Consider the following 27,773-nt stretch of genomic DNA (forward strand, 5'->3'; position numbering starts at 1 on the left):
AAAGCCTTTATGTATAATGCTTTATAAAGGTATTCATAATATACATTATAATGCATTAAATCTATAATATATGCAGATTCCTTGTTACATCTGAAATTGGTTTTGTCATGTGCTTTAATGCACTATAATTTCTAAAGGCGTAGAATGAATAGATGAGTGTTATAATGCATTATAACTGTGTTTACATTTAGTCACAACACAAAACTATGCATTAAAAGGCATAATAAATGCATTAAAATACTTTTATAATGCATTATATATAAATATATTAAAAAAAATTAAATAAAGTGTTACTAAATCATTAACTCAAAAACTATTTTAAAACAACATAATTTATGTTTATTTAAAAAGTCTTTCTCAGGCCAAAGACTGTAGATATGGATTATCTCTCCATTAGAGTGGAGTGGATGATACCGTGGTGCTACATTGTTAGTGATTCAGTAATATAAAGGAAGTAGCTCTTCCTGTTCCTGCTAAAACAGCTGTATGGCTTTAATAGCAGGTATTATCTGCACTGTGTGTGGTGGCATTGAGCTTATACATTAGCTTGGCTCAAGCCCAGCACATTACACTTTAATCATATTGCGTGTGTCTGTGTCTATGCGGCTGATTGTATTCATAGTCACATAGACTGCCTCAACCATGCTTATTATTCCCTCTTCCATGAGAACTGATGCGGGTCACGCTGTAAAATCTGCACCCACCATCAATCACAGCACATCTTTCACTCCCGTCACAATCAACTTAATTTTTCCCGCAACAGACAGTAAAACATGTATATTTAGTGCTGCTTAGTTTTGGTGGCAGTGTACTCTTTGTATTCATGTTGGATTCGCATGGTTTTGAAAACTTTGATACCAATTTCATTAAAGAATTTAATGACTGTCAAAAGATTTTAAATATATTTAAGATAAAAAAAAAAGCCTTGAAGGCAGTATTATGCCCTTTTACAAAGTCTTGATTTTGTTTTTGTGTTCTACTAGAATAGGTTTTCATGCTTGAATGTTCAAAAAACACATTATTTTTTTCACATATTTCACAGTGTTGTAATCTGTCAGTAACTCTCTGTTTAGTTCCTTTTTCTATGAAGGTCAAAAAAAAAAAAAGGTCAAATTATCTAATATTTTAAGAGACATTTATCTTGACACAGTCATGAAGGTCTGCAGATGCTTATGGTATTATTTCCTGTTGATATGGCATTGTTTCCAGAAAAACAGATGTTGTTTAAGAACAATGTATAATTGTGGCTGTTCTGTTCTTAATGCTTGTCAATGAGAGAACATTCCAGTGACAGTTATGAGACAGTCTGTGATTTTCTTGTGTCTGGTTGCAGGGAGCTGAACTTCCGTAACTTCACTCTGATCCAGCTGAATGAGGAGTTTTCTCGGGGTCGAGGGCTGGATGTGGGCGCTCGTGCCTGGAAGGGAGGCAATGTCCTGCTCTTCTTCTGTGATGTGGACATCTTCTTCACAGCCGACTTCCTGAACACATGCCGTCTTAATGCCCAGCCTGGTGAGAGAAAACAGGAACCACTATATATATATATATATATATATATATATATATATATATATATATATATATATTATACAATATATACACCGATCAGGCATAACATTATGACCACTGACAGGTGAAGTGAATAACACTGATTATCTCTTCATCATGGCACCTGTCCGTGGGTGGGATATATTAGGCAGCAAGTGAATATTTTGACCTCAAAGTTGATGTGTTAGAAGCAGGAAAAATGGGCAAGCATAAGGATTTGAGCGAGTTTGACAAGGGCCAAATTGTGATGGCTAGACGAATGGGTCAGAGCATCTCCAAAGCAGCAGCTCTTGTGGGATGTTCCCGATCTGCAGTGGTCAGTATCTATCAAAAGTGGTCCAAGGAAGGAACAGTGGTGAACCGGCGACAGGGTCATGGATGGCCAAGGCTCATTGATGTACATGGGGAGTGAAGGTTGGCCCGTGTGGTCCGATCCAACAGACGAGCTACTGTAGCTCAAATTGCTCAAGAAATTAATGCTGGTTCTGATAGAAAGGTGTCAGAATACACACTGCATCGCAGTTTGTTGCGTATGTGGCTGCATAGCCGCAGACCAGTCAGGGTGCCCATGCTGACCCCTGTCCATCACCGAAAATGCCAACAGTGGCCACGTGGGCATCAGAACTGGACCATGGAGCAATGGAAGAAGGTGGACTGGTCTGATAAATCACATTTTCTTTTACATCACGTGGATGGCTGGGTGTGCGTGTGTCCCTTACCTGGGGAACACATGGCATCAGGATGCGCTATCGAAGAAGGCAAGCTGGCGGAGGCAGTGTGATGCTTTGGGCAATGTTCTGCTGGGAAACTTTGGGTCCTGCCATCCATGTGGATGTTACTTTGACACGTACCAACTACCTAAGCATTGTTGCAGACCATATACACTCTTTCATGGAAACGGTACTCCTTGGTTTCTGTGGCCTCTTTCAGCAGAATAATGCACCCTGCCACAAAGCAAAAATGGTTCAGGAATGGTTTGAGGAGCACAACAATGAGTTTGAGGTGTTGACTTGGCCTCCAAAGTCCCCAGATCTCAATCCAATCGAGCATCTGTGGGATGTGCTGAACAAACAAGTCCGATCCATGGAGGCCTCACCTCGCAACTTACAGGACTTAAAGGATCTGCTGCTAACATCTTGGTGCCAGATACCACAGCACACCTTCAGGGGTCTAGTGGAGTCCATGCCTCGATGGGTCAGGGCTGTTTTGGCAGCAAAAGGGGGACCAACACAATATTAGAAAGGTGGTCATAATGTTATGCCTGATCGCTCTGTGTGTGTGTGTGTGTGTGTGTGTGTGTGTGTGTGTGTATATATATGTATATGCATACAGCAGCCCAAAAAGTATTTGGACACTTAAAAATGGCCAACATAGATAATTAAAAGAAATGTTTCTTGAGCATCAAATCAGCATATTAGAATGATTTCTGAAGGAATGATGCTGAAAATTCAGCTTTGTGTTATAGGAATAAATTATTAACCCCAATTATTGACCCCAAACTTTTGACCGGTAGTGTAAATACATTTATATTGTTTCTGAGACTATATAAGAGAGTGGATGACCATCTAATAAAGTGCTTAAGTGAGGAATATATGGTGTGTTTGTGTCATAGCCAGCTGTGTAATGGCATTGTCTTACTCTGTTTTAGGAAAGAAAGTGTTTTACCCTGTTCTCTTCAGCCAGTACAACCCAGCTGTAATCTACGGCAGCCATGATCACATCCCCCCTGTGGAACAGCAGCTGGTAATGCAACTCATTTCATGAGGAGATTAAAATGCTTCATCAAGTTTGATGTGATTAATTGCTGCATTGTGATGGAACACACAATCATCACGGTCGTTTGGCATTGATATTCTGAGCATGTAGATAATAAAGAGCTTGATTAAATGTACTGATAATGCAGAAAGCTGACATGAGGCTACGGGCCAAAATTTAATTTTGCCACACCCACCAATGCTGACTGAATTGAGAAAATCTATTGGCCCAAATATTTCTAACTGGCCATGACTATATATTTTGCAATATTTATATTAATAAAATGTATTTTTTGCTCTTATTAGAGTGATATTATTTAGCTATTACCATGCATATTAGGGACAAACAGGGACAAAACATATACAAGTTAGTCTCTGTCTCTCTTAACTGCATTTGTTGCAAAAAAAAAAAAAAAAGAAATAATAATAATAATAATAATCAAGAAGACCCTTCATGATTTTGTTCCTGATATATTTATTTTGGTGGGTTAATGCAAGAACAATTGCACATTTGTGTTGCCACATATCTGGAGGAAAAAATCATAAATAAGCCTCTGATGGAAAATTTTCCACTGAGGAAAAATTTGTTGTTGTTTTTTTTTGTTTTTTTACTGTACTAAAGCATAAAAATACCATAATATGTTTGCAGAGATTTAGGAAACATGTTTGTTTTTTCGAAAAACAATGCTACCACCAGTTGTTCTACTTTGAATGAGCATTCTGGGTGGTGGAGAAAACAGCAGCCATGAAAGCCAGCAAACGAACTGACTAAAAACTCAAGACTACAATCGAGGCGTTTCAGGGAGTTCAGAAACAGTGCTTAGTCATAGAGAGTATAATTCCCTTTGGAGTGACTTTGTGCTTTGTAACTTTGCAGACATGATCAAACAGCAACATCCCGCCCACTGCCAGTTTACCCAGTAGTATGTCCACACCCAGGGTTGCCAGTTGGTGAAAACCCAGCGTATTGCAGCCATGAAAGCCAGTAAACAAACTGGGTCAGAGACTGCAGATTCTACCAGACCTAAAATCCATCTAAAAAGCACCATGACCAGAGGCATATTAAAATGCGAATAAATATTGGAGATGCGTTTGAGAGATGGCTTGTCGCTCTCCATTGTCAATTTCACTCATTTCTGTTGTGTGTCCTCAATCTGGCAACTCACATGAGTATCAAGTCTGAGGAGGGAGGGGGGAAACAACTCTCTCCCATATTTTGAATTTGGACTGCAGTACCCATTTCAACCACTAGCTATCAATATTACATACTGCACCTTTAACAATAATAACACTTGTTGAAATTCTTGTGTCACATCACCATAATTCTTTGTGTTTGTTATGTAGTTACTTGCAACTGGCAGTTACTCCCCAGATCAATTTTTTCACAAATTTAGCACTTGGCGAGAGTGTTAATATTGGACCGTGAATGAGACATAAGACAGCAGACAGTAGTAGACAACTATAAAGGAGTATATTAGTGTTTATACTAATCAGGAATCATTCTTTTACAGATCATTAAGAAAGACACTGGCTTTTGGAGGGACTTTGGCTTTGGAATGACCTGCCAATACAGATCCGATTTCATCAATATAGGTAAATGTCCTTTTTAAGGTCATTTTGGATGTAAAAGCACTTGAAACAGTTATGTAAAGGCAGTATATAGAAGTAAAATGCATGAACTGTCAAATAATAATGCAGTCTCAGAGAACAAAACAGGTCTAACCTGTGTAAATTGAGCGGTTCTCATGACTTAACCGATGACCTGTGTGGACATGATACCTGATACAACAAGGGCTGATAGTGATACTTCAGCAGAGATTTTAGTACAGTCAGTATATGCATTTCACGGACACATGGCCATGGACATCTCAGCGGACAGATAGCAAAAATCCATTTGCTCCACATGCTCCATTAAGGGAAGTCAATACTTCATTTCATAAGCACAATCATGTTATACACTACTGTTCAAAAGGAGATTCAGACTGAACACACACATTTACATGCTTTCCTACACAACAACACAGGAACAGATAACAAAGCTGTGTGTCCTGAGGGAAGTTCAAACTTCCTTTTAACAACAAGTGTTTATTCAACATTTTCTTTTTGCGGATGCATTATTATTGCAGCTGACCACATTAACAGTACAGTGTTCTGTTTAAATGTGCTGTTGCTGCCTTAAATAAATAGGAATAGTAGGCTATTTCTGCCTGATTGACAAGAATTCAAGAATAAAATTCTTCTTAACTGCCTTTTTTTTCTCTTAAAGGTATAGTTTACATAACAATGAAAAATCTGTCATCATTTACCTAAATGAAATTCTTTTTTCTGTGGAACTCAAAAGAATTATTTTTATCCATACAACATTGGTCCATGTTTTTTGATTAAGTTGTTTCAACATTGAAACAATATTAAACAATGTTTAATGCTAAATGGTTATAAAAAGATAAACTAAATATATATAAATCAACTTTTAATTTTTAAAGTTCTGTACAAAAGTACATATCTGTATGAAAAGTAAGACGTTTGATATAGCGTCGCAAAATTTAACTGACTAATCCTTTATTCATGATGTTGATTCACCCATAAATAAGCGTTTAAATGTTGGATGGGTGGGTATGGATAAAGAACGTTTTTCAGAATATCTTCTTTTGTGTTCCACAGAAGAAAGAACATCGTAAACGTTTGTAACGACAGGAGAGTGAGTACATTTTAGATGAACTGTCGCTTTAAGAAGATTTTTAGGTTACCTGACAACATGCATTCTGAATATGTTAAGACTGTAGCCACTTTTCCACCATTGGGGCAAACCGTTTTTTTATTGCTTAACTGTTCCATTCTGTGCCGATCCAGCCCAGCCGGTACGGATATGATTTCATTTTCCACTTTGGGGTTGATAACAGAGCTCATTGGAATGTAATACAAATGTGTCAGTTATTTGCCTTGGCAACACAAGAGTTTACAGACGATATGAGATGTAAATAGTGATTGCGTTATGGAGGATGATCAGATATTTCTTTTAATTTTTGTATTAATTTGTGTTCACGTTACACAAATAGAGAGCTTAGCCAGCTACAGAGACACTGTTAGCCAGGCAACAGACGGTGACCAATCCTGAGAGGCGACATCACTACATGCATTCACTGTTCAGCACAGTTAGCCAACCGTGCTGAGAATTCCAGGCCAAGAACGGTTTGTAATCGTGCCATGCTGTGCTGTACCAGGCTCAAGTGGAAATATAACTGGAATCGTTACTTACCGCTCTTAGAACCGTTTGACACGACGGTGAAAATGCAGCGTATAATGGAACACACGGTTTTAATAATTACTTTTAATTATTTTAATAGCTAGAATTTGGATTTTAGTATCTTGAGAAGACTGGCATTATGTGCATGAGCTCCACTTCTCTACTACTTGAGGGTTCCATTTTTTGCCATTCAAGAAATTTCATAATGTCTCCTAATCTTACAGGGGGATTTGATGTGGACATTAAAGGCTGGGGTGGCGAGGATGTTCACCTGTACAGGAAGTACCTCCACAGTAATCTACTAGTAGTGCGTGCCCCGTCACGCGGCCTTTTCCACCTGTGGCATGAGAAGCGCTGCGCTGATGAGTTGCCCCCGGACCAGTACAAGATGTGTATGCAGTCCAAAGCCATGAACGAGGCCTCACACGGCCAGCTGGGCATGCTGCTCTTCCGGCACGAGATCGAGGCACACCTCCGAAAACAGAAACAGCGAAGTGGAGCTAAAAAAGCTTGATGGATGTTACCTCTTCTATACATGCTCTTAAAGGGATGGTTCAAAAGTGAAACTTTCTGTCCTCATTTACTCACCCTCATGACATTTGGCGTTCTTTGTTCTGTGGAACCAAAATGTTCTGGTCATTCATTTCACTGCACCATAAAATCAAAATAAAAGAGGTCCACATGAAGCCCAAAATGATGTTCAAAGAAACAGCAATGTCCGTTTTGAGAGAGAAAAACAAACTTTTTAGTTGAATCATTTCATTGAATCAGTTCACTAAACCTGGTTTAGTGAACTGAATCACAAATCGGACTGATCTGTGATTTTAACTCTGAAAATGTTATCCTGTTTCTACCATATGACAGAAGGCTTGGAATATAGCATAAAAATGATTAGGCTGCATGGGTATTGACATAAATTTCACGATTCGATTTTGATTTGCAGGCTGGCGATTTGATTCAATTCTAATCTCGATTCACAAGCTTGCAATTCGTTTCAGTTTGATCAAGATTCAATTTGTATACAAACATTTTAATTGCACATAAAGAGTTTTTATATTAATAAAATTATAACTTTTTACGATTTTTTAAAAAAAATATAAACATTTAAACGTCCCTGCTGAAAAAACACACACACACAAAACAAAAAAAAAAACAATAGAAACCATCAGAGAAGTTCTAATGGTTTCCACTACAAATACCATTACAAACATGTTAACCATTAAAACCATTACCAAATAGTTTCCAGAAGCTGTTGGCAATTTCGCAGTTTTTCTATAGAACTGGACTACTTGTAAACTTGTCGATATATTGTGAGGGAGGGGCCTTTGAGACTATGATTATACTAGTGATTTTCAAGTTGAAATTGTGTATAATTGTGTAACAGTGCAACACTGCATAACAGTGACTCTAAAATATGTAGGCCTATTTTAAGTATAGGTGTGGCATATGTTGAGTTTTGATATATGGATAGGATCACTGGGCTTGTTTTGGGTTAGTCTTGATTGGCCTTCGGGCTGGTTTTGTTACACACAACTGGCAACCCTGTTTTGAGCCATATTCCATTAGGATATAGTGGTTTTAACATGCCACCAACAGAAGGCAACAAATTATCAGTAGACCCACAGAGACCATTACAGTTTCCATTAAAACAATACATTTCCCTTTATAACCATTACAAATTCTCTGAGGGTTTCTGTTGTTTTTGTCAGGAGGGACATGGCTGTTACACTCCATGATGGATTTGAACATTCAACATTAAATATTGAAAAACAGGTTAATTAAAATAATATAGTGCATATATTTAGTAAAATGCTCCTCTCTAGAGTTCATTTTTCAAGCTATCGAGTTTATGATCATTGAATGACTTTTTTGATATACCATTACGTGATTGTTTACAAACTGTTTTATTGACGTCTTTCCGTGTTTGAAACACTGATTAAGCGACTTAATCACATGATATATTTCGGTAAGTTGTACAGTTTCTTTCAACATACCTTCTTATGTTCATTCATGTTTATTTCGTGCTGTACAACGAGTAAAAAGGAAGAGAAGATTCGCGTGCACTTCGCGCTGCTGCTTCGCCTTAACTGAGGCGCTACAACGATCTGTCACGCCACATGAAAGAGCAGTATTATTTTTTTATTATTTATTTATTTTTAATATCTTAATTGACAGAATTGGAAAGCTGATACCTTTGTTTTATATTAAAAGTAGCAATGCACAAAGCTTAATGCAATTTATTGGAAAAGAGGCGTGCTACAAATATTGTAGTGACGTTTTGTTCATGCATCAACTTGGGATTTATAAGGTGAATCAAAGATTCAAGGTACATCCAATGAGAATCGATTTAGATCGACAAATTGACCTTCAACCCAGTCCCAGTTAAAATAAGTACTTTTGCTGAATTTTTTTTGCTCTGCATTAATTATAGTAATCACATGGAAAAGAGCAACATGAATATTCTTCCGAATTTCTCCTTTTGTGTTCCACAGAAGAAAAAGTGATTCGGTTTGGAACGACATGAGGGCGAGTAAATGGTGACAGAATTCATTTATGTTATGCATGAGAGGGGAAGGGAAGAAATACAGTACTGCCTTGAAGAGCCGGTTTTAGTAAGACGCACACACATATGCAAACCCAAACAATATAACCAAGAGACGCCACAGGAACAGAGCAGTAGACAGACATTCCCTAAAGACAAGATAGTCAAGCGTGGGTGTGCAGCAGAGGACCTTCAAGTCTCTTTGGATTGCTACAAAAAGATCCACAGTATTATCGCGGTGCAGCACATGATGTGTCTGTAGTGCACTTCACGTGGTCAGTGAGTTACGCTGATAAACTGCTGTCTTTTGGAAAGCGTTCTGTACTATACTAACTAGTACAAATGACATTTAAAGAAGACGCATTGTTTCAATTTTTCTTTTTTCTTTCTTTTTTCTTTTTTTTTTTTAGAATACAAGAAAATGCCTTATTGCGGTTAATGTATAATGTGGGTGCATAACTTTAAATGTGAATCGTTGAGTAAGACGATTAAGAGCCTTAATGCATGTATCTAGACTGTGCTGACAGTTTATATGACGAGCGGTTCGAAGAACTGCAATTCTTTTTATGTTACCCTTGATTTATTAATGTTGTGGCGCCACCTAATGGTGAAAATTGACAGTGACCTGATTGTTTTAAAGGGGAATTTTTTTTTTTTTTTTTTTTTTTTAGAGCAACAATTATTATATTTGATTGATATTTTGTATTGAAGGATTCAAGGAGTATTATGAGTACTGAGTATTAACAGTATTGGTTAGAGAGATTATTTAATGACTCTTCCAAATACATTTGTTCTCAATTTACAATATTCAGATTTAGCAGAATTGTATTGAAGTTCAGGCAGAATACAAGTCTTGTCAGGTATATCAAAGATCTCAGGGTGCAAAGCACTCTGTTTTTCTCCTAGAGTGGAGTAGAATAGCTCAAAATAATTATTTATTGGGGGACATTTTCACCCCAAAACTCAAAGCTTGTTTGTCTATTTGTATTCTTTAAATATGTTGTTTTGGGACAAACTCATTTATTGTAAATGAAAAAACATTTAGATTTTGTGAGGACAAAGCAAAAAATAAAGCAAAAGAATGTGACATTAAGTTTCATACGTCTTCATTTATTTAGGCTACTAATAATATTGACTACGAATGAAAATGATTTGTGTATCATTCACCGCTAGATGGCAGTATTGCAACATAATTTCAGACGGAATGAACATTCTTTAGGCCTACTATTTTCTATTTGTCTCGCTGTGATGATGTATATTATGATATGCTATTGACTTATTATGACAGTCACTTTTTCTTAATTTCTTGTTTAATTCTGTTAATAAAATATTACTACATTATTTTTACATAAACATTGTAAACATTAAATCTTAGGCTAAAAGTAAGATCTAATTTCTCAGAACCTTCTTTTTGTAATTATTATAGACATTTGCTACAATAAACATTATTATTATTATTATCCAATATTTCCAAAATTATGCTTTTCACACAATATTAATTTATAAATTCCCAAATTGTTTAGCTGTTGACTAGTAGCTGGGTAAGTTATTCTAAAATAATAATTAATTATACCTAGTAATTACATCATCAACAGATTACTATAGTAATTATTCTCTCTAAAAAGTACTATTTCTTATTAGGCCTACTAATTACTTTCTAAATCATATATATATATAAACCTCAACCCATTGAACAGTATTTAAATTGAGAGGGTTACATTAAAAACATACATTTTATCATTAGACGTTAAATTTTGATGTTAAATCCGCTATTTTATATAGATTGTTCAATAGTCTATACAGTATTTAATGCAATTACATCAGAAGTAACTAATTAAATTAGCCTATAGAAAATTAAGACGAGTAATCGATTTTTTTTTTCTGGGCAAAAGTAATTTAAATGACAGTATTACTTAGTAATTCATTACACCCAGCACTGCTAGTAGGTTATTTTTTTCTCATATAGTCATGATATAGATCTAATTATATATGGTCATAGGGGGCGTGGTTAAACCTGAGCGACACGCGATTGGCTGTAATGAGCCTCAGCTGTTATCCGTCATGACAGCTAGCAGAAGCTCGACAGTGTGCAGTCCGAAGACACACGAGTCCTTTTAATCTGACCTTCCGAAACATCAGATACTGGCTCGTTATCGCTTATTCTTAACCTCATACGATGAAATGGTCTTCTTATCTAAGGAACTACAACCAAATAGCTCGCTCTATCTTCTCTCCTGCTGACTATTAGCCGTCATTACACAGTCAATGTTATTAAGAGCGTTTGAGCTCGCGTTAGTGCGCGCCCGTGCAGCTCATTTCTCTTTCAGTAGAGCACTAGAGGTGGACGCTCCGTCAGTCTGTTTACTGTGGGAACACTAAGGACGCCTTAAATAAAGCCTTTATCTTCATAACCGACCCACAGTGACACGCCGAACGATGTTCGAAACCAGAGGAATCCCCTTTATGTTGCTTGACATCGCGTGCCTAATACTCGGTAAGCATTATTTTCCAAGTAGCCTACTTATTTTTTTAATTTGAATAGATATCGTCTTGACTGCAGTGAGCCTTATAGCGGAGTGGCAATTATTTATAACCTGTTTAGGCGTTCATAGGCTAAGTGCTGTACAGAAAGATATTAAAGACATATATAGCCTATACTAAAGACGTATCTGGACTTATCAGTTGTTTTAGATGCATGTTGTCATGCACGTTATTTAATTGCATGAGATTCAACATTGCAGCAATAGTACTTGCACAATAACCACGTTTGATACCCATATAGTGTGCGTCATAATGCATACTGCCGTCATCATACACCCATCATGCGTTATCAATGTTCCGTAATATCAGGGCGTTACCTTTATGCAGATATTCTCTTATGCACAACAATGGCACGCGAAACTTAACTGAAAATCCTTAAAGATTTCTTGAGAAACCAGTTTTTTTAAACAGCAGCCCATAAACTCTATTGTAATAATATAGGCTATTATTGCATGGCAGTGTAATATGTATATAGTTGTCACACTTTTAATCCAGCAAATATTTTTCAGGGTTTATTTTTGTATGTCTATTTCTGTAAAATCAAATAACCTAACTTCTTGACTATAATATTGTCTAGTAAGAAATATAGAGTTCACTGCCCCAATGGCAAAGCATGTTGTTTCACAATATGGGGTAAGTTGTCACAATGGAACCTGTCAATTAAACCGGCTTTAAAGCACATTTAAAAAGTAAACCAGTAGATGTAGAATATTAGAAACTGCTTGGACATTTATGAAAATATGCTTGTCCTGAGAACTAAGTTCAACTTCCCAATGTGACAACTAGCACCGGTCTCCCTTATATCACATAATAATGTGATTTATTCCTGTAAAATGACTTTTAAGTTCTTATCCAAATAATCAGAAATGACTAAACAAATCATGGAAATTCACTGGTCAAAATAAGTGGGAACCTTATAATGTTATTCTTAACTGTTATATGCTTAATCTAGTTGCTCCCCAATAGGCTACACAGTCTTTACAGAATGTATGATGGAAGTTTTGATCTTTTTTTTTTTTAATTTTCCATCATGCACTTTGGCATTTTTAAAATGTTTTAAACAGGAATTTCCACAAAGTAGCCATCTAAGTCACTTTCATATGAGGGAATTTTAGCATTTTATAAGGATTATTATTATTAAGTATGATAAAGTATAATATCCCAACACATTTGCTGGTGATTTTTCTCATTCAAAAGTAGCTCACAATCGTGGCTGTCAAGCAGACACTCGTGTGTCACACGTCTTTCTTTTTTACGGGGAAGCCTTATCAGATTTTGCATTTGCAAATGTATATTTACATACCACCGGTAGCACGTAATCTCAAACTATGAAACTACACAGAAGAGCAGACCAGAACTGATGGGTTTAAACCCAAAAGACTTCCAAGTTGTGTTTGTTTTGCCCTGTTAACATTTGAATTACAATGGGGCTTCATTGAAGCACAGAACAATTAAAGCTTTACCTCAATTCAGCTCTTCCTTCTTTCAGGCTTGAGCAGCCAGCTTTATCAATGCGTGTGCGTATGTCACATGCACTCAGCGTCAGTAACAGACCCATAGTCTTTTACTGGGAGAGGAGCCTCAGGCTTTATGAATGAGGGTTTGTGTTGTTTTTCCATAATGCTTTGCAACAGCAGTAACAATAGGCTGAGGCTATAGTGGATTCAAAGTTTACATACAAGCTCTCACGTTAGACTTTAAACCGTCAGGTCGCATTAGTGCCATACAGGATAGATAAAGACATTAGCGTCAGCTATAATTTAAGAGGCTGCATGTGACAATAGCAATGTGTCTAGTATGAGCACCAAGCAAGGATGAAAGAAAGCATTTACATTGGAAATAAGTGTTTGAAGTGTGGTTGTGATTAATTTAGCCCTTGGTTGTGGGAGATGGATGATGTCATGGTGCTAATTTCTTTTGTTCTATCTATTAGTTCATTCCAAAATACATACAAAATATAATACATCAATGCAATGACTTAAATACACCTCTCTGAGGATGAACATGTTTTTAACTTTGAATTAGTATAATTATATAATAGTATATTAGTATATTATATAATTTTTTAGAAAAAGATTGTAACAAAATTGCTTCACTGCTTTTTGATATTTGAAAAATGTTTGCCTACCAAATTAAGTCATGTGGTGCACCATGTAGAAACATGCAGAACAAAAGAAAGAGGAAATGACATCATAGAGAGACTCATAACTGTGTGTCAAGGTTAGCAAGTCTCATAAAATATCATTTAATGTAACTTTAGGCAAGGTTAGTTTAGGTTGCAAAATGTCATGTGGTGCAACTCTCCCAAAAAACGAATAATTCATGATTAATTTAGACACATTACAAAATTCCAAAACAGTTGTTTTAATGTTATTACTTTTTACCTGATGATTACACCACATGAGTAATTAAGTTTAAACTTTTCTGAGTACATTTCTAAGAACTTCCTTTAAAGATTGTTTCCTTTTCTTTATCATGGACACTTTTAAATGTCATTGACCCCTTGTAAAACTGTCATCAGGCACAGTTGGTTTTACATATTTCACTTTAAAATAACAGATATTCAAACAAAGTCTGAGTCTATTACACCACCTGACAGGTTTCCTTTCCGAACAAGCTTTGCCATTATAAACCCACATCCGTTAAGTATTTCATATTTCTTAGGTGGCAGCAGCCAGTCATCAACACTGGAAACCAGCCCTTGCGTTTGATTGGTTGGTAGACCCTTTATCAAATTGTTAACCCATTGTTAACCCTTCTTCACCCACAGCCGGCCTCCCACTTGCAGCATTTAACCTGGGTAAAATCAAACCGTATCAGCGGGGCTTTTTCTGTAATGATGAGAGCATCAGCTATCCCTTCCACACCAGCACAGTCACCTCCACTGTGCTCTACACAGTGGGCTTCACACTTCCCATATGTAGTGTAAGTAATCCCAGAGACAGTAGCATATTACACACACTACATGCCCAGCGTCCTCCCTTGAAAGTCTGTAGTGCACTCAAGCTTGTTTCAAGGGGTATTTGGCAATTCATCTTGAGAGTTTAATGGACTATTGCAGTCACAGGATGTGTCCTTTCATTGTAAACCAACAAACAGACACTGAAGAGCAGCTGTTTCAACATGACTCCTGAGCACTGAACAGGTGCAAACTGCAATTTCAGTAGAGCTTTATTAGTTGTATTGAAAGCAGCTGTCCAAGTCACTTCATCTGTGATTGCATTAGGCCGTTGAACATTGTATCTACACTGGAAGAGAGAGACCACTGTCAGCTGATGTTGTCTACACTGGAAGTGCTGGAGCTACGAGTATAAATGCCCACAAATGGAGCAGTCAGCTCATGAGCTCAAACCTACACTGAAAATTAAGTTAGTTTAAATTCCTTAACTTTACATGGGTTCTTTTATAATAGCAAAATAATGTTACACTTAATGTTACATGAGGAGAATTAATTTCTGTGTGAATTCTTTTTAGGGACGCACAGTATATCAGTATTGTATCAGTTATTGGGCAATTTTAGAGATTTATTTTAAATTATACACATTATTTGATATTGGGCATTCAGTAGTGCATGCACATTTCCACTATTTTTTTATTTACAAAGATAATAGTTCAACTTTAAAAAACAATAATAATTTAAATGTTTCAATTTTTTATACTGCACATTATAATACTGTGATGCCTAATGTAATGTAGCATTTACAACAATTGTTTTTAGTTACTTTTTTAAAAACATTTTTATTTTAATTAAACAAAATAATTTAGAATTTTAATATCAAGGCATTTATTGATTATCCACCGTAATATGAAAATAATTATCAGCCCTAATTTACATTGAAAGCTACAATTGATTTAAGAATGATATTTACATATTTACCAAAAAAAACTCTTTCTGCTTGTTTAAAAAATGAGGACCTATGTTACTTACTAATTACAATACTGGGCCTTGTATATTAAAGTTAAATTTATGGGCTTTTTGTGCTTTTATTTGGAGAGGACAGTAGAGAGCAGAAAGGAAAGCATTGGGCGGAGAGAGGGGGGCGGGATCGGCAAAGGACCTCGAGGCGGGAATCGAACTCGGGTCACCGTGAACGCATTCATATGTCGGCACGCTAACCACTAGGCTATCGGCACCGACAGGCCTTGTATATAAAATGTGAGCAAAACTATTTTTTTGTAAATATGGGGAAAAAAACAATGTGATGATATGCATATACTAATGGTTTCTGGCTTGTACTAAAGATGACAAGCCAGAAACCAGAAAATCACAGGCTGGCTTTGGTGCAACAGTCAGAAGTTATTTAAATACATAACAAATAACATTCATCTTTTGCAAATAAAATGATTTCATTTCAGAGAAATGGCGAAAATAAAATGGTGCTGTACGTCAAAAATAGAAACCGTAAACTAAAGGTGTGACATAAAAGACACTTCCAGTGCAGACTGCAATCTAGTTGTTGCATATCATGATGGACTACATGTGTCCAGTGTAGACAATAAATTGGGTTTGAAGCAAGATATTTCAGCTAGGGATACTCTGGGCATGTTGCTTGTCATCAACTTCTTAGCCAAGGATGTCCACCAAGTACAAGGAATTGCCTTTAGCTGTTCCAGATTAGCTCAGGTTTGAGGTATTTTTGGCTCTGAATTTAAACGCACCCTTCTTCAATCTACTGCTGCTGCTGCTGCTGCTGCAAACAGAACTGCATATTAGGCAGAATTTGTGGTTTACATCATGTGAGGGTTCTTCTACCAAACCACAGAAACGTCCTGAATGTTTAAGAAAGATCGCGTTTAGTCACAATTCAAATACTCACGTTCAAGCGCCATGCTTATTGACATAGTTTATTGTGTAAATATGTGCATGAAAACAGTTTTAACACAAAATTCTGCAAAAAAAAAAAAAAAAAATCTAGACTCAGAATCTAGACAATCTAGAATCTAGACGATGGAAAGCGAATCTGGGATATTGTGATCCGTCTGGAATGTGATAAGCATGGATAGTTGATACCTTCTGGAGCACAGATGCCATACTTTTGCCTCTAAAACATCTCTCCAAAAATGTCAGCAATACTTTCCACGATTAGACCCATATGACATAACCCTCAAGATTGAGAAAACCTCAAACATCCCATAGTGCAAGATTTGGGTTTGACCTCTATGTAAGCAGCCCTCAACTTCCACTTGCCTGCCAAGTCAGTTCAGGCAGTGCGCAAGTGACGATCTAAACGAGCGATCTGTTGGCCGTGAATGTTACACCAATGACTCTGAAATCCCATACGTTCAGACAGCATATCACAGACCATGACAATGCAGCTTTCACCGGAGATAGCAAGAAGATACGGTGTAATGTTAGGAGACTTCGGTGGCACTGAGTAACCTGCTTTGATCCAGCTCTTAGTAGATTGAGCGGTTCATGGACACGCAACACAAATGTCTCAGCAGACCATATTCACTGCATGTTGGGTAAATGTCTTAATCTCTACCATATGCTTTGCTGCCACGCTTGAGTAACCTTCATGTCCCCAACAAGCTTGTAAAGTTTCTGCAATTAGTGCATCACTCCTTTGTGATGTTTATGTTGCCGCTTTAATGATTCTAACTGGTGAAGCAGCATTTAGGAGCTGTTTTATAACACGATAGTGTGAAAAAACCACAGGAAAGGCATTTTTAAGGACTGTAAAGCCTTGTTCACACTTTGAAACCGATAAAGCGACCCAATGTCATTCACCATCAGTGAGAAGGTGTGTTCATTGAATGTGGCGACTACCAATGGTAGACAGTGAAGCTCGCATCGGTCTCCTGTGAGGTACTGTAGTCAAGACTCTGTAAGACAGAGAAGTTAATGTTACTGTGAGTGTTTACGATGTTTTATATGATTGACTCTGCCCACATACAGTGATATAATAAAATGATGCATAGAAAACAATAAAATCGTTGTCACTTGTGAACAGGGCTTGAAAGAGAGAGAAAGAAAAAGTATTTCACACCATTCAACTGCTCACCTAAATGTTCAGACATATAAATACTCAACGCTTTGACAAGATCTACCCATCATCATAGCGTGCCATTGAATCATTTGAGCTATATTTGACACGTTCCACTTCCCATGTCGACCTCAGAACCACTGGAGAATGAAAACAAAGCAATAAAATGCACTTTAATGAGAATATCTTACATTATGGAAAGACAAAGTGCAACTTTTAGCAAAATTTCATCCCCGGCTGCTACACCACCTACTTTCTAACCCTTTGTTCATAATGAGTTCAAGTAGAAAACCTAATGTCTGTCTAACCCACAGCTTTTCTTTCTGTACGAGCACCTCCCTGAGGAGAACGTCATTTGAATAAGGGGAGAATAGGGTACGAATCACTCTGTTAACCTTTGTTATTGTTTTCTCTCTCTCTCACTGCTTTTTTTTGCTAGTTGGACTCCCATTCGCAATACTCACAATACAACACAAAACATTCAAACGAGGATTTTTCTGTAACGATGACTCTATCAACTACCCATATAAAGAAGACACCATTTCCTATCAGTTATTAGGAGGAGTAATGATTCCTATCACTGTGCTTACTGTAAGTGCCCGTCTGTTTGTTACTTACAGCTCACCCCCTCTCTCCTCTCATTGTGCCTCTAATGTTTGTGCTTTTCTGGTCAGTATGACTTTTCTCATGCCAGCTCAAGAAACAGAACTTTAAGATCTAACCACAGTTCAAAGGACATACAGTCCTGTAGATAGATGCTTAAATGGATCGTTCAATCCAACATGAACATTGTCATCATTTAGTCCAAACCTGAATGATGGGCTTTCTTCTGTTGAACACAAAATGAGAAGCTTTGAAGGAATTTAATTTGGTTATTTTCCTAAAGCATACAGTGACTGGAAGCTGTCAAGTGCTACATATGGCTCATGCGCTGTATTCCAAGTCCTCTGAAGTCGTACAGTAGCTTTGTGTGAGGAACAGAACTGAAATTGAATACTTCATTCACTGCCTGGATGGGTTTGTTATGAGACATTGTGACTTCAAACTCGCAACAAACGTGTGACATTAATAACTACGCGCATTGAAAACTTGGAGTCATATATATTCCCACATATATTCTCCCATAAAAGCCCATATACCACAGAAAGTCTTGTGGTGAGACGTTTAGACTAGAGTTGGAGACGCGCTCTGTGGTTACATCTCATAACTGTTTCTTTAATGCCGGCTTTTTGTCCTGTGTGATACCATCTACAATTCAACACTGTCCTTTTAAGGGTATTAGAAACATCAGTGTGTTTAAAAATGTTTAAACTGAGCTTATGTTATGGTTAACATTATATACATGCATACATACATACATTTTATACACACACACATTCACATCTGTATAACCTCACAGTCACCCATGTGAGCTAAAATCCCATATTCCTCTGCCTTAAATGTTTTTAAAACATTTGATTTAGGTTACTGCCAATGTATATTTTAAAAATGCAGAATTCGATGTATTTTAACCTGCATATTTTAGTAAAACAAAAGTAAAAAGAAAGTACAAAGAATTGTAGCATCTTTATACATTACCCAAGCTCTATAATAGATCAAACTCCTCAAAACTACAGAAACAAATCCTTTTTAGAGAAAGCGAAACTGTATTACAGTCACTAGACCGTAGACATAATGAGAGAGACGGAAGTACAGCCCATTCAGTATGTTGTACTGGTGTGTACTTCATTCTTAATTGTTCAGTTGATGAAGAAAAGTCTTCAAAAGCACAAAAATTACTTGTTAAACATGATTTGTGTAATCCACATGTGATCCGGGGATCTTGCGACATGTGGAACGGACTCTACCCCCATGCCTCAAAGCCTTGTTAACGTCAAATTAAATATGGCGTCTACTCTGATCAAGGCCAACAGTGATAACCTCTAAAGGAGGCAATGCAAACATGGGTAACTGTGATGTTAGGGACATTTTAGGGAATTCCCTGTGATAGCTGCATTGTCAAGTGCTTCTACTGTTCGGTCTTGTCTTCTATTCTTGTACGTGTGGACATCCTTATGAGAAACAATACAAAAAGAATCCTCAAGTATCCTCATTTTACAAATACATAACTGGTTGTAACAAAAATTGTTGACTTTCTCACCAGAACGAAGAAAAATAATGCTTCATTGCTTCCTCTCCCATCACAGATGATCATAGGGGAGTGCCTTTCAGTCTATCTAAACCGCATCAAATCAAAGTCTTTCTGCAACAGTTATGTGGCCTGTATCTATAAGGCCATTGGCACCTTTGTGTTTGGTGCCGCCATGAGCCAATCACTCACTGACATTGCCAAGTATTCCATTGGCCGGCTGCGGCCACACTTCCTGGATGTGTGCAAACCGGACTGGACGCAGATCAACTGCACAGGAGGGGCTTATATCGAGGACTTCGTCTGTACTGGGGACTCAACCAAGGTCAATGAGGGAAGGTAGGTTCACTAATTGTTATTCTTTACCTTAACTCTGGTGCCCAATCTTGCTGCTGGAGGGCCACTTTCCTGCAGAGTTCAGCTCTGATCTGCTCTAACATATCTGCCTGGAAGTTTCCAATGATCCTAGATCTTGATTAGTTGGTCAAAAGGTGATCAAATTATCAAAGACCTTGATTGGCTGGTTCAGGTGGTTTGGGGTTAGAGATAAACTCTGCGGGGAGGAGGCACTCCAGAAGTGGGATTGGACAACCCTCACTTAACAACATTACTGCAGGGTTGTCCAGTATTTCTCCTGGAGGGCAAACTTCAGCAGAGTTTAGCATTAACCCTAATTAACCACATCTGAACCAGCTAAATCAAGGTCTTGAGGATCACTAGAAACATCTAGGCTGGTGTGATGGCGCTAAATTCTGCAGGCCTTCCAGGAGCACAATTGGACACCCCTGGACTATTGCGTGTCCTGGAAGAGTAGGTTGTAAGAAAGGGAAGTTTGTCCTTGAGGTGGAAGTAGGAATCCCTCAAATTAGTTATTTAATGTGGTTCCATCCTGGAAACTTCCTAACCAGTCTAGCCTGCATCTACATTCATTTTTAGATAAGTTTGTCCCTCAAAATAACTTGGCCTCTGAACATTTTCAAGCAGATGGATCTTACATGGAATTAGCCATAGTTGTAGGGATTTACTGGGAGGTGTCCAATTAGCAGAACCAGTTCAGTTGTGACCTCAAGTGTGCCATGAGTCCTTTGTATCTGGCATTGACAAGAACTCCCTCATTAGCATTGAAATGAAGGACTTCTTCTGAAGTGATTGTTGTGAACCTTTTGGGTCAGTTGTCCACACAGTTGGCCACCCAGGCTCTTGGTGGAAATCTGTGGTTCACACGCTGTAGTGGTCTCTAATCCTGTGGTAAATTGTTTCAGAGCATGCAGGGTTTCTGTATGGGTTCTTGGGACAGACTCAAGGCCAGCAGTATCCCAGGACCTCTCAGAATGCTCTCATGTAACATAGGTGTGGTTCCCTTCTCTCTCTCACATCTTTAGTGGTTATCTAGTGTTTGCCTAGGAGACGATGCCATTTATAGAACAAATAAAGAGCAGCATGGGTCTGAGCCCAGAATAACCCGGGTCAACTTTCACACGGCAGTGTTCTCCTCAGGAAAAAGGGATCTTCTCACTAGGCAAGCAAGTGTATTTGCTTGTAAAAGGGTGAGAGAGTCTTCCTGGTCAAGTCAAAACAGTTCAGGTATTAATGATTTAAAAATCTGAAGTCATCATTTCTTTGAGTCTGTTGCCATTTAGTGCAATTTTTGTCCTCACGGTAATCAGGCACATTCACATTCAGTCTGCAATGCTTTATTTCAGCTTCACCTCAGATAATTTACTTTAGCTCTACTTTGTCTCATGACTGGGTCTGTAATTCAATCAGCAGGACCACAAAGATCTGGCGTCGTTGCAGTGGTTGACTTTATGGCAGTTAGTGCTGTGCTGCTTGGCTGTTCCCAGATTTATTTGCCGCCATTCACTAGGCGGATGCTCCTAGTCGACAAGTGGTCTAAGCTTAAGTAAACAGGAACACACAAAAGCCTGCCGGATAGCCAGACCACCCTCCCTCTCTGACGCTTTCCGTGCTTCCCCTGCCCCGACCCCACCAGTCAACACGTGTATCCCTCGAGCATGCCTTTATCACCCGGAAAAGGGTGTTTGCGTGCTTTTTTAAAGGGAGTGTATTACTGGGCCAAATGGGACAAAGCAAATCTTAGGTTCAGTGTTAGGATTCCATCCTGACAATTTGTCAAAGTAATCCTTAGTTTGTTTTTACAGAGTTGCAAAACAAATGTCAGCTTCGACTTTAACACGTCATACTGTTGCACAAGCACATTTTAAGTAGTTAACAGCCCTTCTGCATTGCCCACATTGATTCTTTGTTGTTTTGCAGACTCTCGTTCTACTCGGGTCACTCCTCTTTTTCCATGTACTGCATGTTGTTCCTGGCAGTAAGTGTCTTTTTATTATTCTTTACATGTCATTTGTAGTGGTATAGTTCACTCAAATGTTAAAGGGTTAGTTCACCCAAAAATGAAAATTATATCATTAATTACTCACCCTCATGTCGTTCCACACCTGTAAGACCTTCGTTTATCTTCAGAACACAAATTAAGATATTTTTGATCAAATCCGATGGCTCAGTGAGGCAATAACACTCCCTTTTTCAATGCCCAGAACGCTACTAAAACATATTTAAAACAGTTCATGTTACTACAGTCTGTCAACCTTAATATTATAAAGCGTCAAGAATACTTTTTGTGCGCCAAAAATAACAAAATAGCAAAATTTATTCCACAATATCCAGTGAAGCTTCGATTCTTTATGAATCTTTTGTTTTGAATCAGTGATTCGGAGCGCGTATCAAACTGCCAAAGTCACATGAACTATTGAAGTTTCAAAACACTTATGACGTTACGAAGCTTCGTTTACTGAAATCATGTGATTTTGGCACTCTGAACCACTGATTCGAAACAAATGATTCGCAAAGATTCAAAGCTTCATGAAGCAGTGTTTTGAAATCGCCCTTCACTGGATATTGTGGAATAAATTCGCTTTTTTGTTATTTTTGGCGCACAAAAAGTATTCTCTTCGCTTTATAATATTAAGTTTGAAACACTGTAGTCACATGAACTGTTTTAAATGTTTTAAGTAGCTTTCTGGGCATTGAAAAAGGGAGTGTTATTGCTGTCTATGGAGGCCTCACTGAGCCATCGGATTTGATAAAAAAACATCTTAATTTGTGTTCCGAAGATCAACGAAGGTCTTACGGGTCTTACATGAGGGTGAGTAATAAATGACATAATTTTTGGGTGAACTAACCCTTTAATGTTCTGTCATCATTTATTCACCCTCGTGTCATTCCAAACCTGTATGGCTGACTTTCTTCTGTGGAACATAAAATAAAAATGTCTTTTTCCCCCATACATTGAAAGTCAACAATGTTGTTTTGGACCCTACTGACTTTCATGAACAAACAGTTAAATCATTCTTCAAAACATCTGTTATGCATAAGATAAAAAGGAGTACAGGTTTGGAACAACATGAGGATGAGTAAATGATGACAGAATATTACATTTTGGGTGACCCATCCCTGTAAATTAAAATTTGTTCTCAGTTCTATGGAGTATTCTTGTACTGTATAAAGTGCTGATGTTTGTGATTAATAAGTTGACATTTAAACTACATTACATAACTGAATAACAAACCAGAACCAATATGGTCCAGTGAATACCATCGTTGTTTCTGAGTGACCAGGAAATGGGATAAATGTATGTAGATTTATGTTTTACCACATTGATTTTTCCATTGGAAAACACCTGTTATCTGTCACAGAGCAGTGTTTTGATTCAGTCTTGTCATTCTGCTGAACTTCTCCATTACAGCCTTGTTAGCAAACACAGCCTACCATAATCTTATCATGAGAGTACAAGCTTTAAAGACATGCAGCTAAAGCTCATAGCACATTTGACCCGAGGTCAATGTTCATTGACACTCAGAAAGATAACATTGCATTATTGTTTGCTCTAAACTGATCCCTTGATAATGAAATTAACTACCTAACCACATCTGTTCAAACTTAGATTACAAGCATTAACCACATAAAACTAAACTAAAAAAGTACACACAAACTCAAGAATAATTTCTAAAGGGGATATTTTTAGAGACCTCCAGAGATTTCTGGGAATCTTTGCCCAGCATGGGGATTTCTTCCCATCAACTTGTCAAAGTAATCCTTAGTTTGTGTTAAGAGTTGCTAAACAAATGTCGGTTTTAATTTTAGGTTTTCATACTGTTACACAAGCACGTCTGCATGTAGTAGTAGTAGTTAAACAGACCTTGTTTTGCCCACAATGACTGTGTTGCAAACTATCGTTCTACTCAGGTCACTCCATCAAACCTCTAAATTAGTAATGAATTTGACAACAAGACCTGTAATGTGATAGATTATGCTTAAATATTAATCATCATGCTACATTTCTTAGAGGCCCAGTGCAGCCAACTAAAATAACTCGAGTTGGTTCCTGTTAAAGGAAGTCTTTACTTTGAGTAGGATGACTGGAAGCTTTGATGCGTCATGCCAGATTTTTTAGAGGTTTCCCTTAGGCATAAGAAAAATGAGCCACTTCATAAACAGGAAAAAATTAGTGGCATGGGATCTGCAATAACATGAAAACAGCACTATCACAGTGGGCTGAGGTCAACATGACCATGTTAGGTAGGTCATCACGTGAGGATCAGTGCAAGTCACGTGCTGTGTGAGTTTGGCAGGCAGCATATTTTAAACCACTCTCTTATTCAATGAGTCTGAACAATCTTTCCCTTCCTCGAAGCTTTATCTTCAAGCAAGAATGCAAGCTGAGTGGGCACGGCTCCTTCGACCCACGCTCCAGTTCTTCCTGATCGCCGCCTCCGTCTATACGGGACTGTCCCGTGTCTCAGACTACAAACACCACTGGAGTGATGTACTCACAGGCCTCATACAAGGAGCTATCGTGGCTTTACTAGTGGTGAGTGATACGATCAACCGCAAACTGACCAAAGTTCACCCAAAAATCACCCAATTCATTTACTTATCCTCTAGTTTTTCCAACTCATATTGTGTAATGTCCATGTAACAACAGAATGAGTATTATTTTAGGTTTTTTATATTATAGTATTAGCTTTTATTTTTATATCTTTAGTTTTCATTATAGATTGTTAGTCATTTTGCTATGTACTTTTGTCAGTTTCATTAGTTTTTTTATATTTCCATTTAGCTTTAAGTTTTAGTACAGTTTCAAGTACTTTAGTACAGTTTCAAGTTTAATATTCTTTATTTTATAGTTTAAGGGTATGTTTACACGTCATTTGCATTTGTTGCATCAGAAGATCCCTGTTAACACATTTGTAAAAGTGACTAAAAATGCTGTATTTATGCTGCTAGGCCAGTAGTTGGCAATGTCACTTTGTAAAGAAACACTGTGCCTGTAGACTGAACATGTAAAACACATGCACATGACGTCACCATTTTCGTCTTTTACATGGAGATGACAATGGTACCGTTTTCGTAAACTTGCACTTTGGAACTCATTTTCAAGTTTTTATTTTCAGGCCCCCAAAACGTGTAAATGAATGGTTTTTAGTTGAAAAAGGTGTCATGTAAACAGCACTGAATTTAATTTTTTGAATGTCTAGAGTGCTTCTTTTAAATGTAGAGATAAAAAACATTTGCTGAATATCTTAAGTCTCATTCTTCAGCTAAACCTTCAATTTACTTAAAACCAGTAGTGGACAGTAACAAAGTATTTTTACTTTGTTATTGTACTTAAGTACATTTCAATTAAGTATTTGTACAAGTATCTGTACTTTATCATTGTCATTTTGGGTAACTTTTACTTCACTACATTCCAAAGCATAATACCATACTTTTTACTCCACTACATTCCATAAAAACATGTTTCTCATTATTTTGAACTGAAGAATTCATCACATGCTCCAAGACATGAAGTACCTAATTCTTTTCAATCACCACCTTTTCAATTCCCCATCCACCTGTCTTTTGAGCAATAGAATGAGGAATATAAAGTACTTAAGTATCAATAAGTACTTTTTAAGTTCATTAAAAATCAAGTACTTATCCTCAAGTAAAATTGAAAAGGAGTACTTAAAGTACAGATACCATAAAATATTACTACTAACTCAAGTACTTGATTTGTGTGCTTCATCTACCACTACTCAAAACAAGGTCAAAATCTGTCATTTTTGTAGTCCAACAACCCAAGTCCCCTTTAATCCACCTTTGTTAGTGTTCCACAGAAAATAGATACATATGGGTTTGAGTGACAAGTGTTATTTTCTGTTGTGCAGTATAAGCACTAAAAATGCTAAATACAGAACAAACATTGATATTTCAGGCTCTGCCTTTGAGACTCAATTATCTCACCTCTCACACCCTACAGGTTTTCTGTGTGTCGGATTTCTTCAAAAAGAAAGTTGAACCTCAGAAAGAGGCTGAGATCCCACATACTACCTTACAAGAAACACCTACAAATGGAAATCATTACGAGAACCCAAACTAAGCTATCAGGAACCTCTGACGATGGGAAGGGGTTTCAGCATGCACCCACTATGAGGGCAGACCACTAGGGTGGAAACCTGTGAATGTAACCTTGCTTTCTATGTTCTCCAGATACCCCTTTCTGGGGGTCTCTTTATGGACGTTGTCCCACGTTGCCTTGGCTGGACTGCTTCTGCTGCTACCACAGCTTCCTGTGTATCTCCAAAAACTAATAAGTGTACCTCTATTATGCCACAAAAGAAAAACCTTTTTTTATCTGTATGAAAAAAAATCACTATACAAACTTTTTTTTATTAAAATTGTTAAAACTGTATGTACAATATGTTGCGCTTTTATGATGAAAACAAGAACCCATTATGCTCGTTGACGAACACAAATAAAACAATTATGTTCCATGTAAATTCTGTTCTTCAGTGTTTTGATGCAAAATGACCAATGCCTTCAAAAAACCCTATCAAAAGCAAGCGCTCAAAAAAACAAAAACAACTCAGGATTCACAGGTAAAGACTGGCAGCAAACACGATATCCCTCTTAATCTTCGTTATACCTGTGAAAAACAAGAAAATGTCTCATTTTAAAACGAAATCTATAGCCATCCTCAAAACACTGACGTAAGTGCAAACTGGAAAGGCAGTGTCAAAGTGTGGTTTAAAATAAAGCTCTGTTCCAAAATCTAGTGTGCTACCTAGTTAGACAGCATGTTAAGGAGTCATAGACATGCTACACGACACTTCAGGCTGTTCCATAAATTATAATACCTTATTTTGGCTTAAGTTCCCATACTATTCCCTGCATTAGCTGCCAACAGCTGTCTATGGAATGGCAATGGGCATTTTTAACTGTTACATCATGACGTTCTACTGTAACCGTCTAATATGGTAGAATAGCTGATTTAGCTTTTTTTTACGCGACAGATTAGATAACCATAAAACATAACATTTACTTATGTGGCATTTTAACTGTATCTGTATATCATTTAATGCCAAAAGCAACACCTTTTTTGTACTTTGTCAAATGATTAAATGATCCATTATGTGCTCTTTATTGGTGCTTAGTGATTTTTGTGTTCTTTGGCTACAGCAGTTAACGGTTTACTTTCAGTCGCCGTTGCAGTTCGATCAGCAACTGAATGAGTCAATGAAAACAGGTCAGCAAAGTTGGACAGTGCGGCGGAAGTAGTGCGGACACCATCTTATGGGGAGACGTGGGAATTATTTTTGGCATAACACTGCATGGATATTCTTTAGCAGTTAGCCATTCAGTGTGCATCAATTGTACATTCATTGAGGTGCATTATGGGATTGAACGAGTGTACTCAATGTCCACTATGGTTTCAGGCACCACTACAAATGGCTGTCTCCTCAAATAGTGCACTATATAAGGGTATGGGGTGATTCTGCATATCTTTTACAGACAATCCCACAATGCATTGCAGCAAACTCAATGGTGCAAATGACTACAAATATACTTCTCATTCTATATTGAAAAATATTGATAATGCAATCTAAAAAAAAATGGGCTGCTATTTACTTGACATTTGTGTGTGCTGTATATTTTTAGACTTGTTACTATTCTTGGCAATTAG

At 37.4% G+C, this 27,773-nt stretch overlaps 3 protein-coding genes and 1 long non-coding RNA gene across 8 annotated transcripts in view; 2 read left to right on the forward strand and 2 right to left on the reverse strand.

Annotated features, from left to right (window-relative positions):
* The window catches only part of csgalnact1a (chondroitin sulfate N-acetylgalactosaminyltransferase 1a), a 43,237-nt gene extending 33,062 nt beyond the window's left edge, over positions 1-10,175 (forward strand). For all 3 annotated transcript variants that reach the window (XM_051910488.1, XM_051910486.1, XM_051910487.1), the window contains 4 exons: positions 1,334-1,512; positions 3,197-3,291; positions 4,814-4,895; positions 6,771-10,175. In XM_051910488.1, the coding sequence (XP_051766448.1) occupies positions 1,334-1,512; positions 3,197-3,291; positions 4,814-4,895; positions 6,771-7,060 (646 nt within the window). In that variant the 3' untranslated portion in view covers positions 7,061-10,175. The remainder of the gene's footprint in view (positions 1-1,333; positions 1,513-3,196; positions 3,292-4,813; positions 4,896-6,770) is intronic.
* LOC127521301 (uncharacterized) lies at positions 1,494-14,342 on the reverse strand. Its single transcript, XR_007932324.1, has 3 exons — positions 13,093-14,342; positions 3,214-3,274; positions 1,494-1,509 (listed from the first exon to the last, which is right to left on the reverse strand). It is a non-coding gene; the product is annotated as an uncharacterized LOC127521301 (long non-coding RNA).
* Positions 11,151-27,232, forward strand: plpp1a (phospholipid phosphatase 1a). 3 transcript variants are annotated; one of them, XM_051910491.1, is made up of 6 exons: positions 11,151-11,582; positions 18,056-18,207; positions 19,803-20,083; positions 22,022-22,079; positions 24,462-24,638; positions 26,070-27,232. In XM_051910491.1, exons 1-6 carry the CDS (start codon positions 11,525-11,527, stop codon positions 26,187-26,189), a joined length of 846 nt encoding a protein of 281 aa, XP_051766451.1. In that variant the 5' UTR covers positions 11,151-11,524; the 3' UTR covers positions 26,190-27,232. The 3 variants fall into 3 exon arrangements, with proteins under 3 accessions (XP_051766451.1, XP_051766450.1, XP_051766452.1); XM_051910490.1 differs by lacking the exon at positions 18,056-18,207 and adding an exon at positions 14,400-14,554 and having other exon boundaries at positions 11,152-11,582; XM_051910492.1 differs by lacking the exon at positions 11,151-11,582 and adding an exon at positions 14,400-14,554.
* Positions 26,460-27,773, reverse strand: part of mtrex (Mtr4 exosome RNA helicase) — a 40,931-nt gene continuing 39,617 nt past the window's right edge. Inside the window, exon 27 of the mRNA XM_051910485.1 lies at positions 26,460-26,735. Coding sequence (XP_051766445.1) covers positions 26,683-26,735 — 53 coding nt within the window. The 3' untranslated portion in view covers positions 26,460-26,682. The remainder of the gene's footprint in view (positions 26,736-27,773) is intronic.

Source organism: Ctenopharyngodon idella, chromosome 10 (assembly GCF_019924925.1).
Source record: "Ctenopharyngodon idella isolate HZGC_01 chromosome 10, HZGC01, whole genome shotgun sequence".
NCBI lineage: Eukaryota > Metazoa > Chordata > Actinopteri > Cypriniformes > Xenocyprididae > Ctenopharyngodon > Ctenopharyngodon idella.

Bases quoted from the DNA above. Each gene is read 5' to 3' on its own strand.
- plpp1a (XM_051910490.1), top strand. From the start codon at position 11,525: ATGTTCGAAACCAGAGGAATCCCCTTTATGTTGCTTGACATCGCGTGC. The intron at 20,084-22,021 runs GTAGGTTCACTA...GTTGTTTTGCAG, and splicing joins ACCAAGGTCAATGAGGGAAG to ACTCTCGTTCTACTCGGGTC. The intron at 24,639-26,069 runs GTGAGTGATACG...CACACCCTACAG, and splicing joins CTATCGTGGCTTTACTAGTG to GTTTTCTGTGTGTCGGATTT.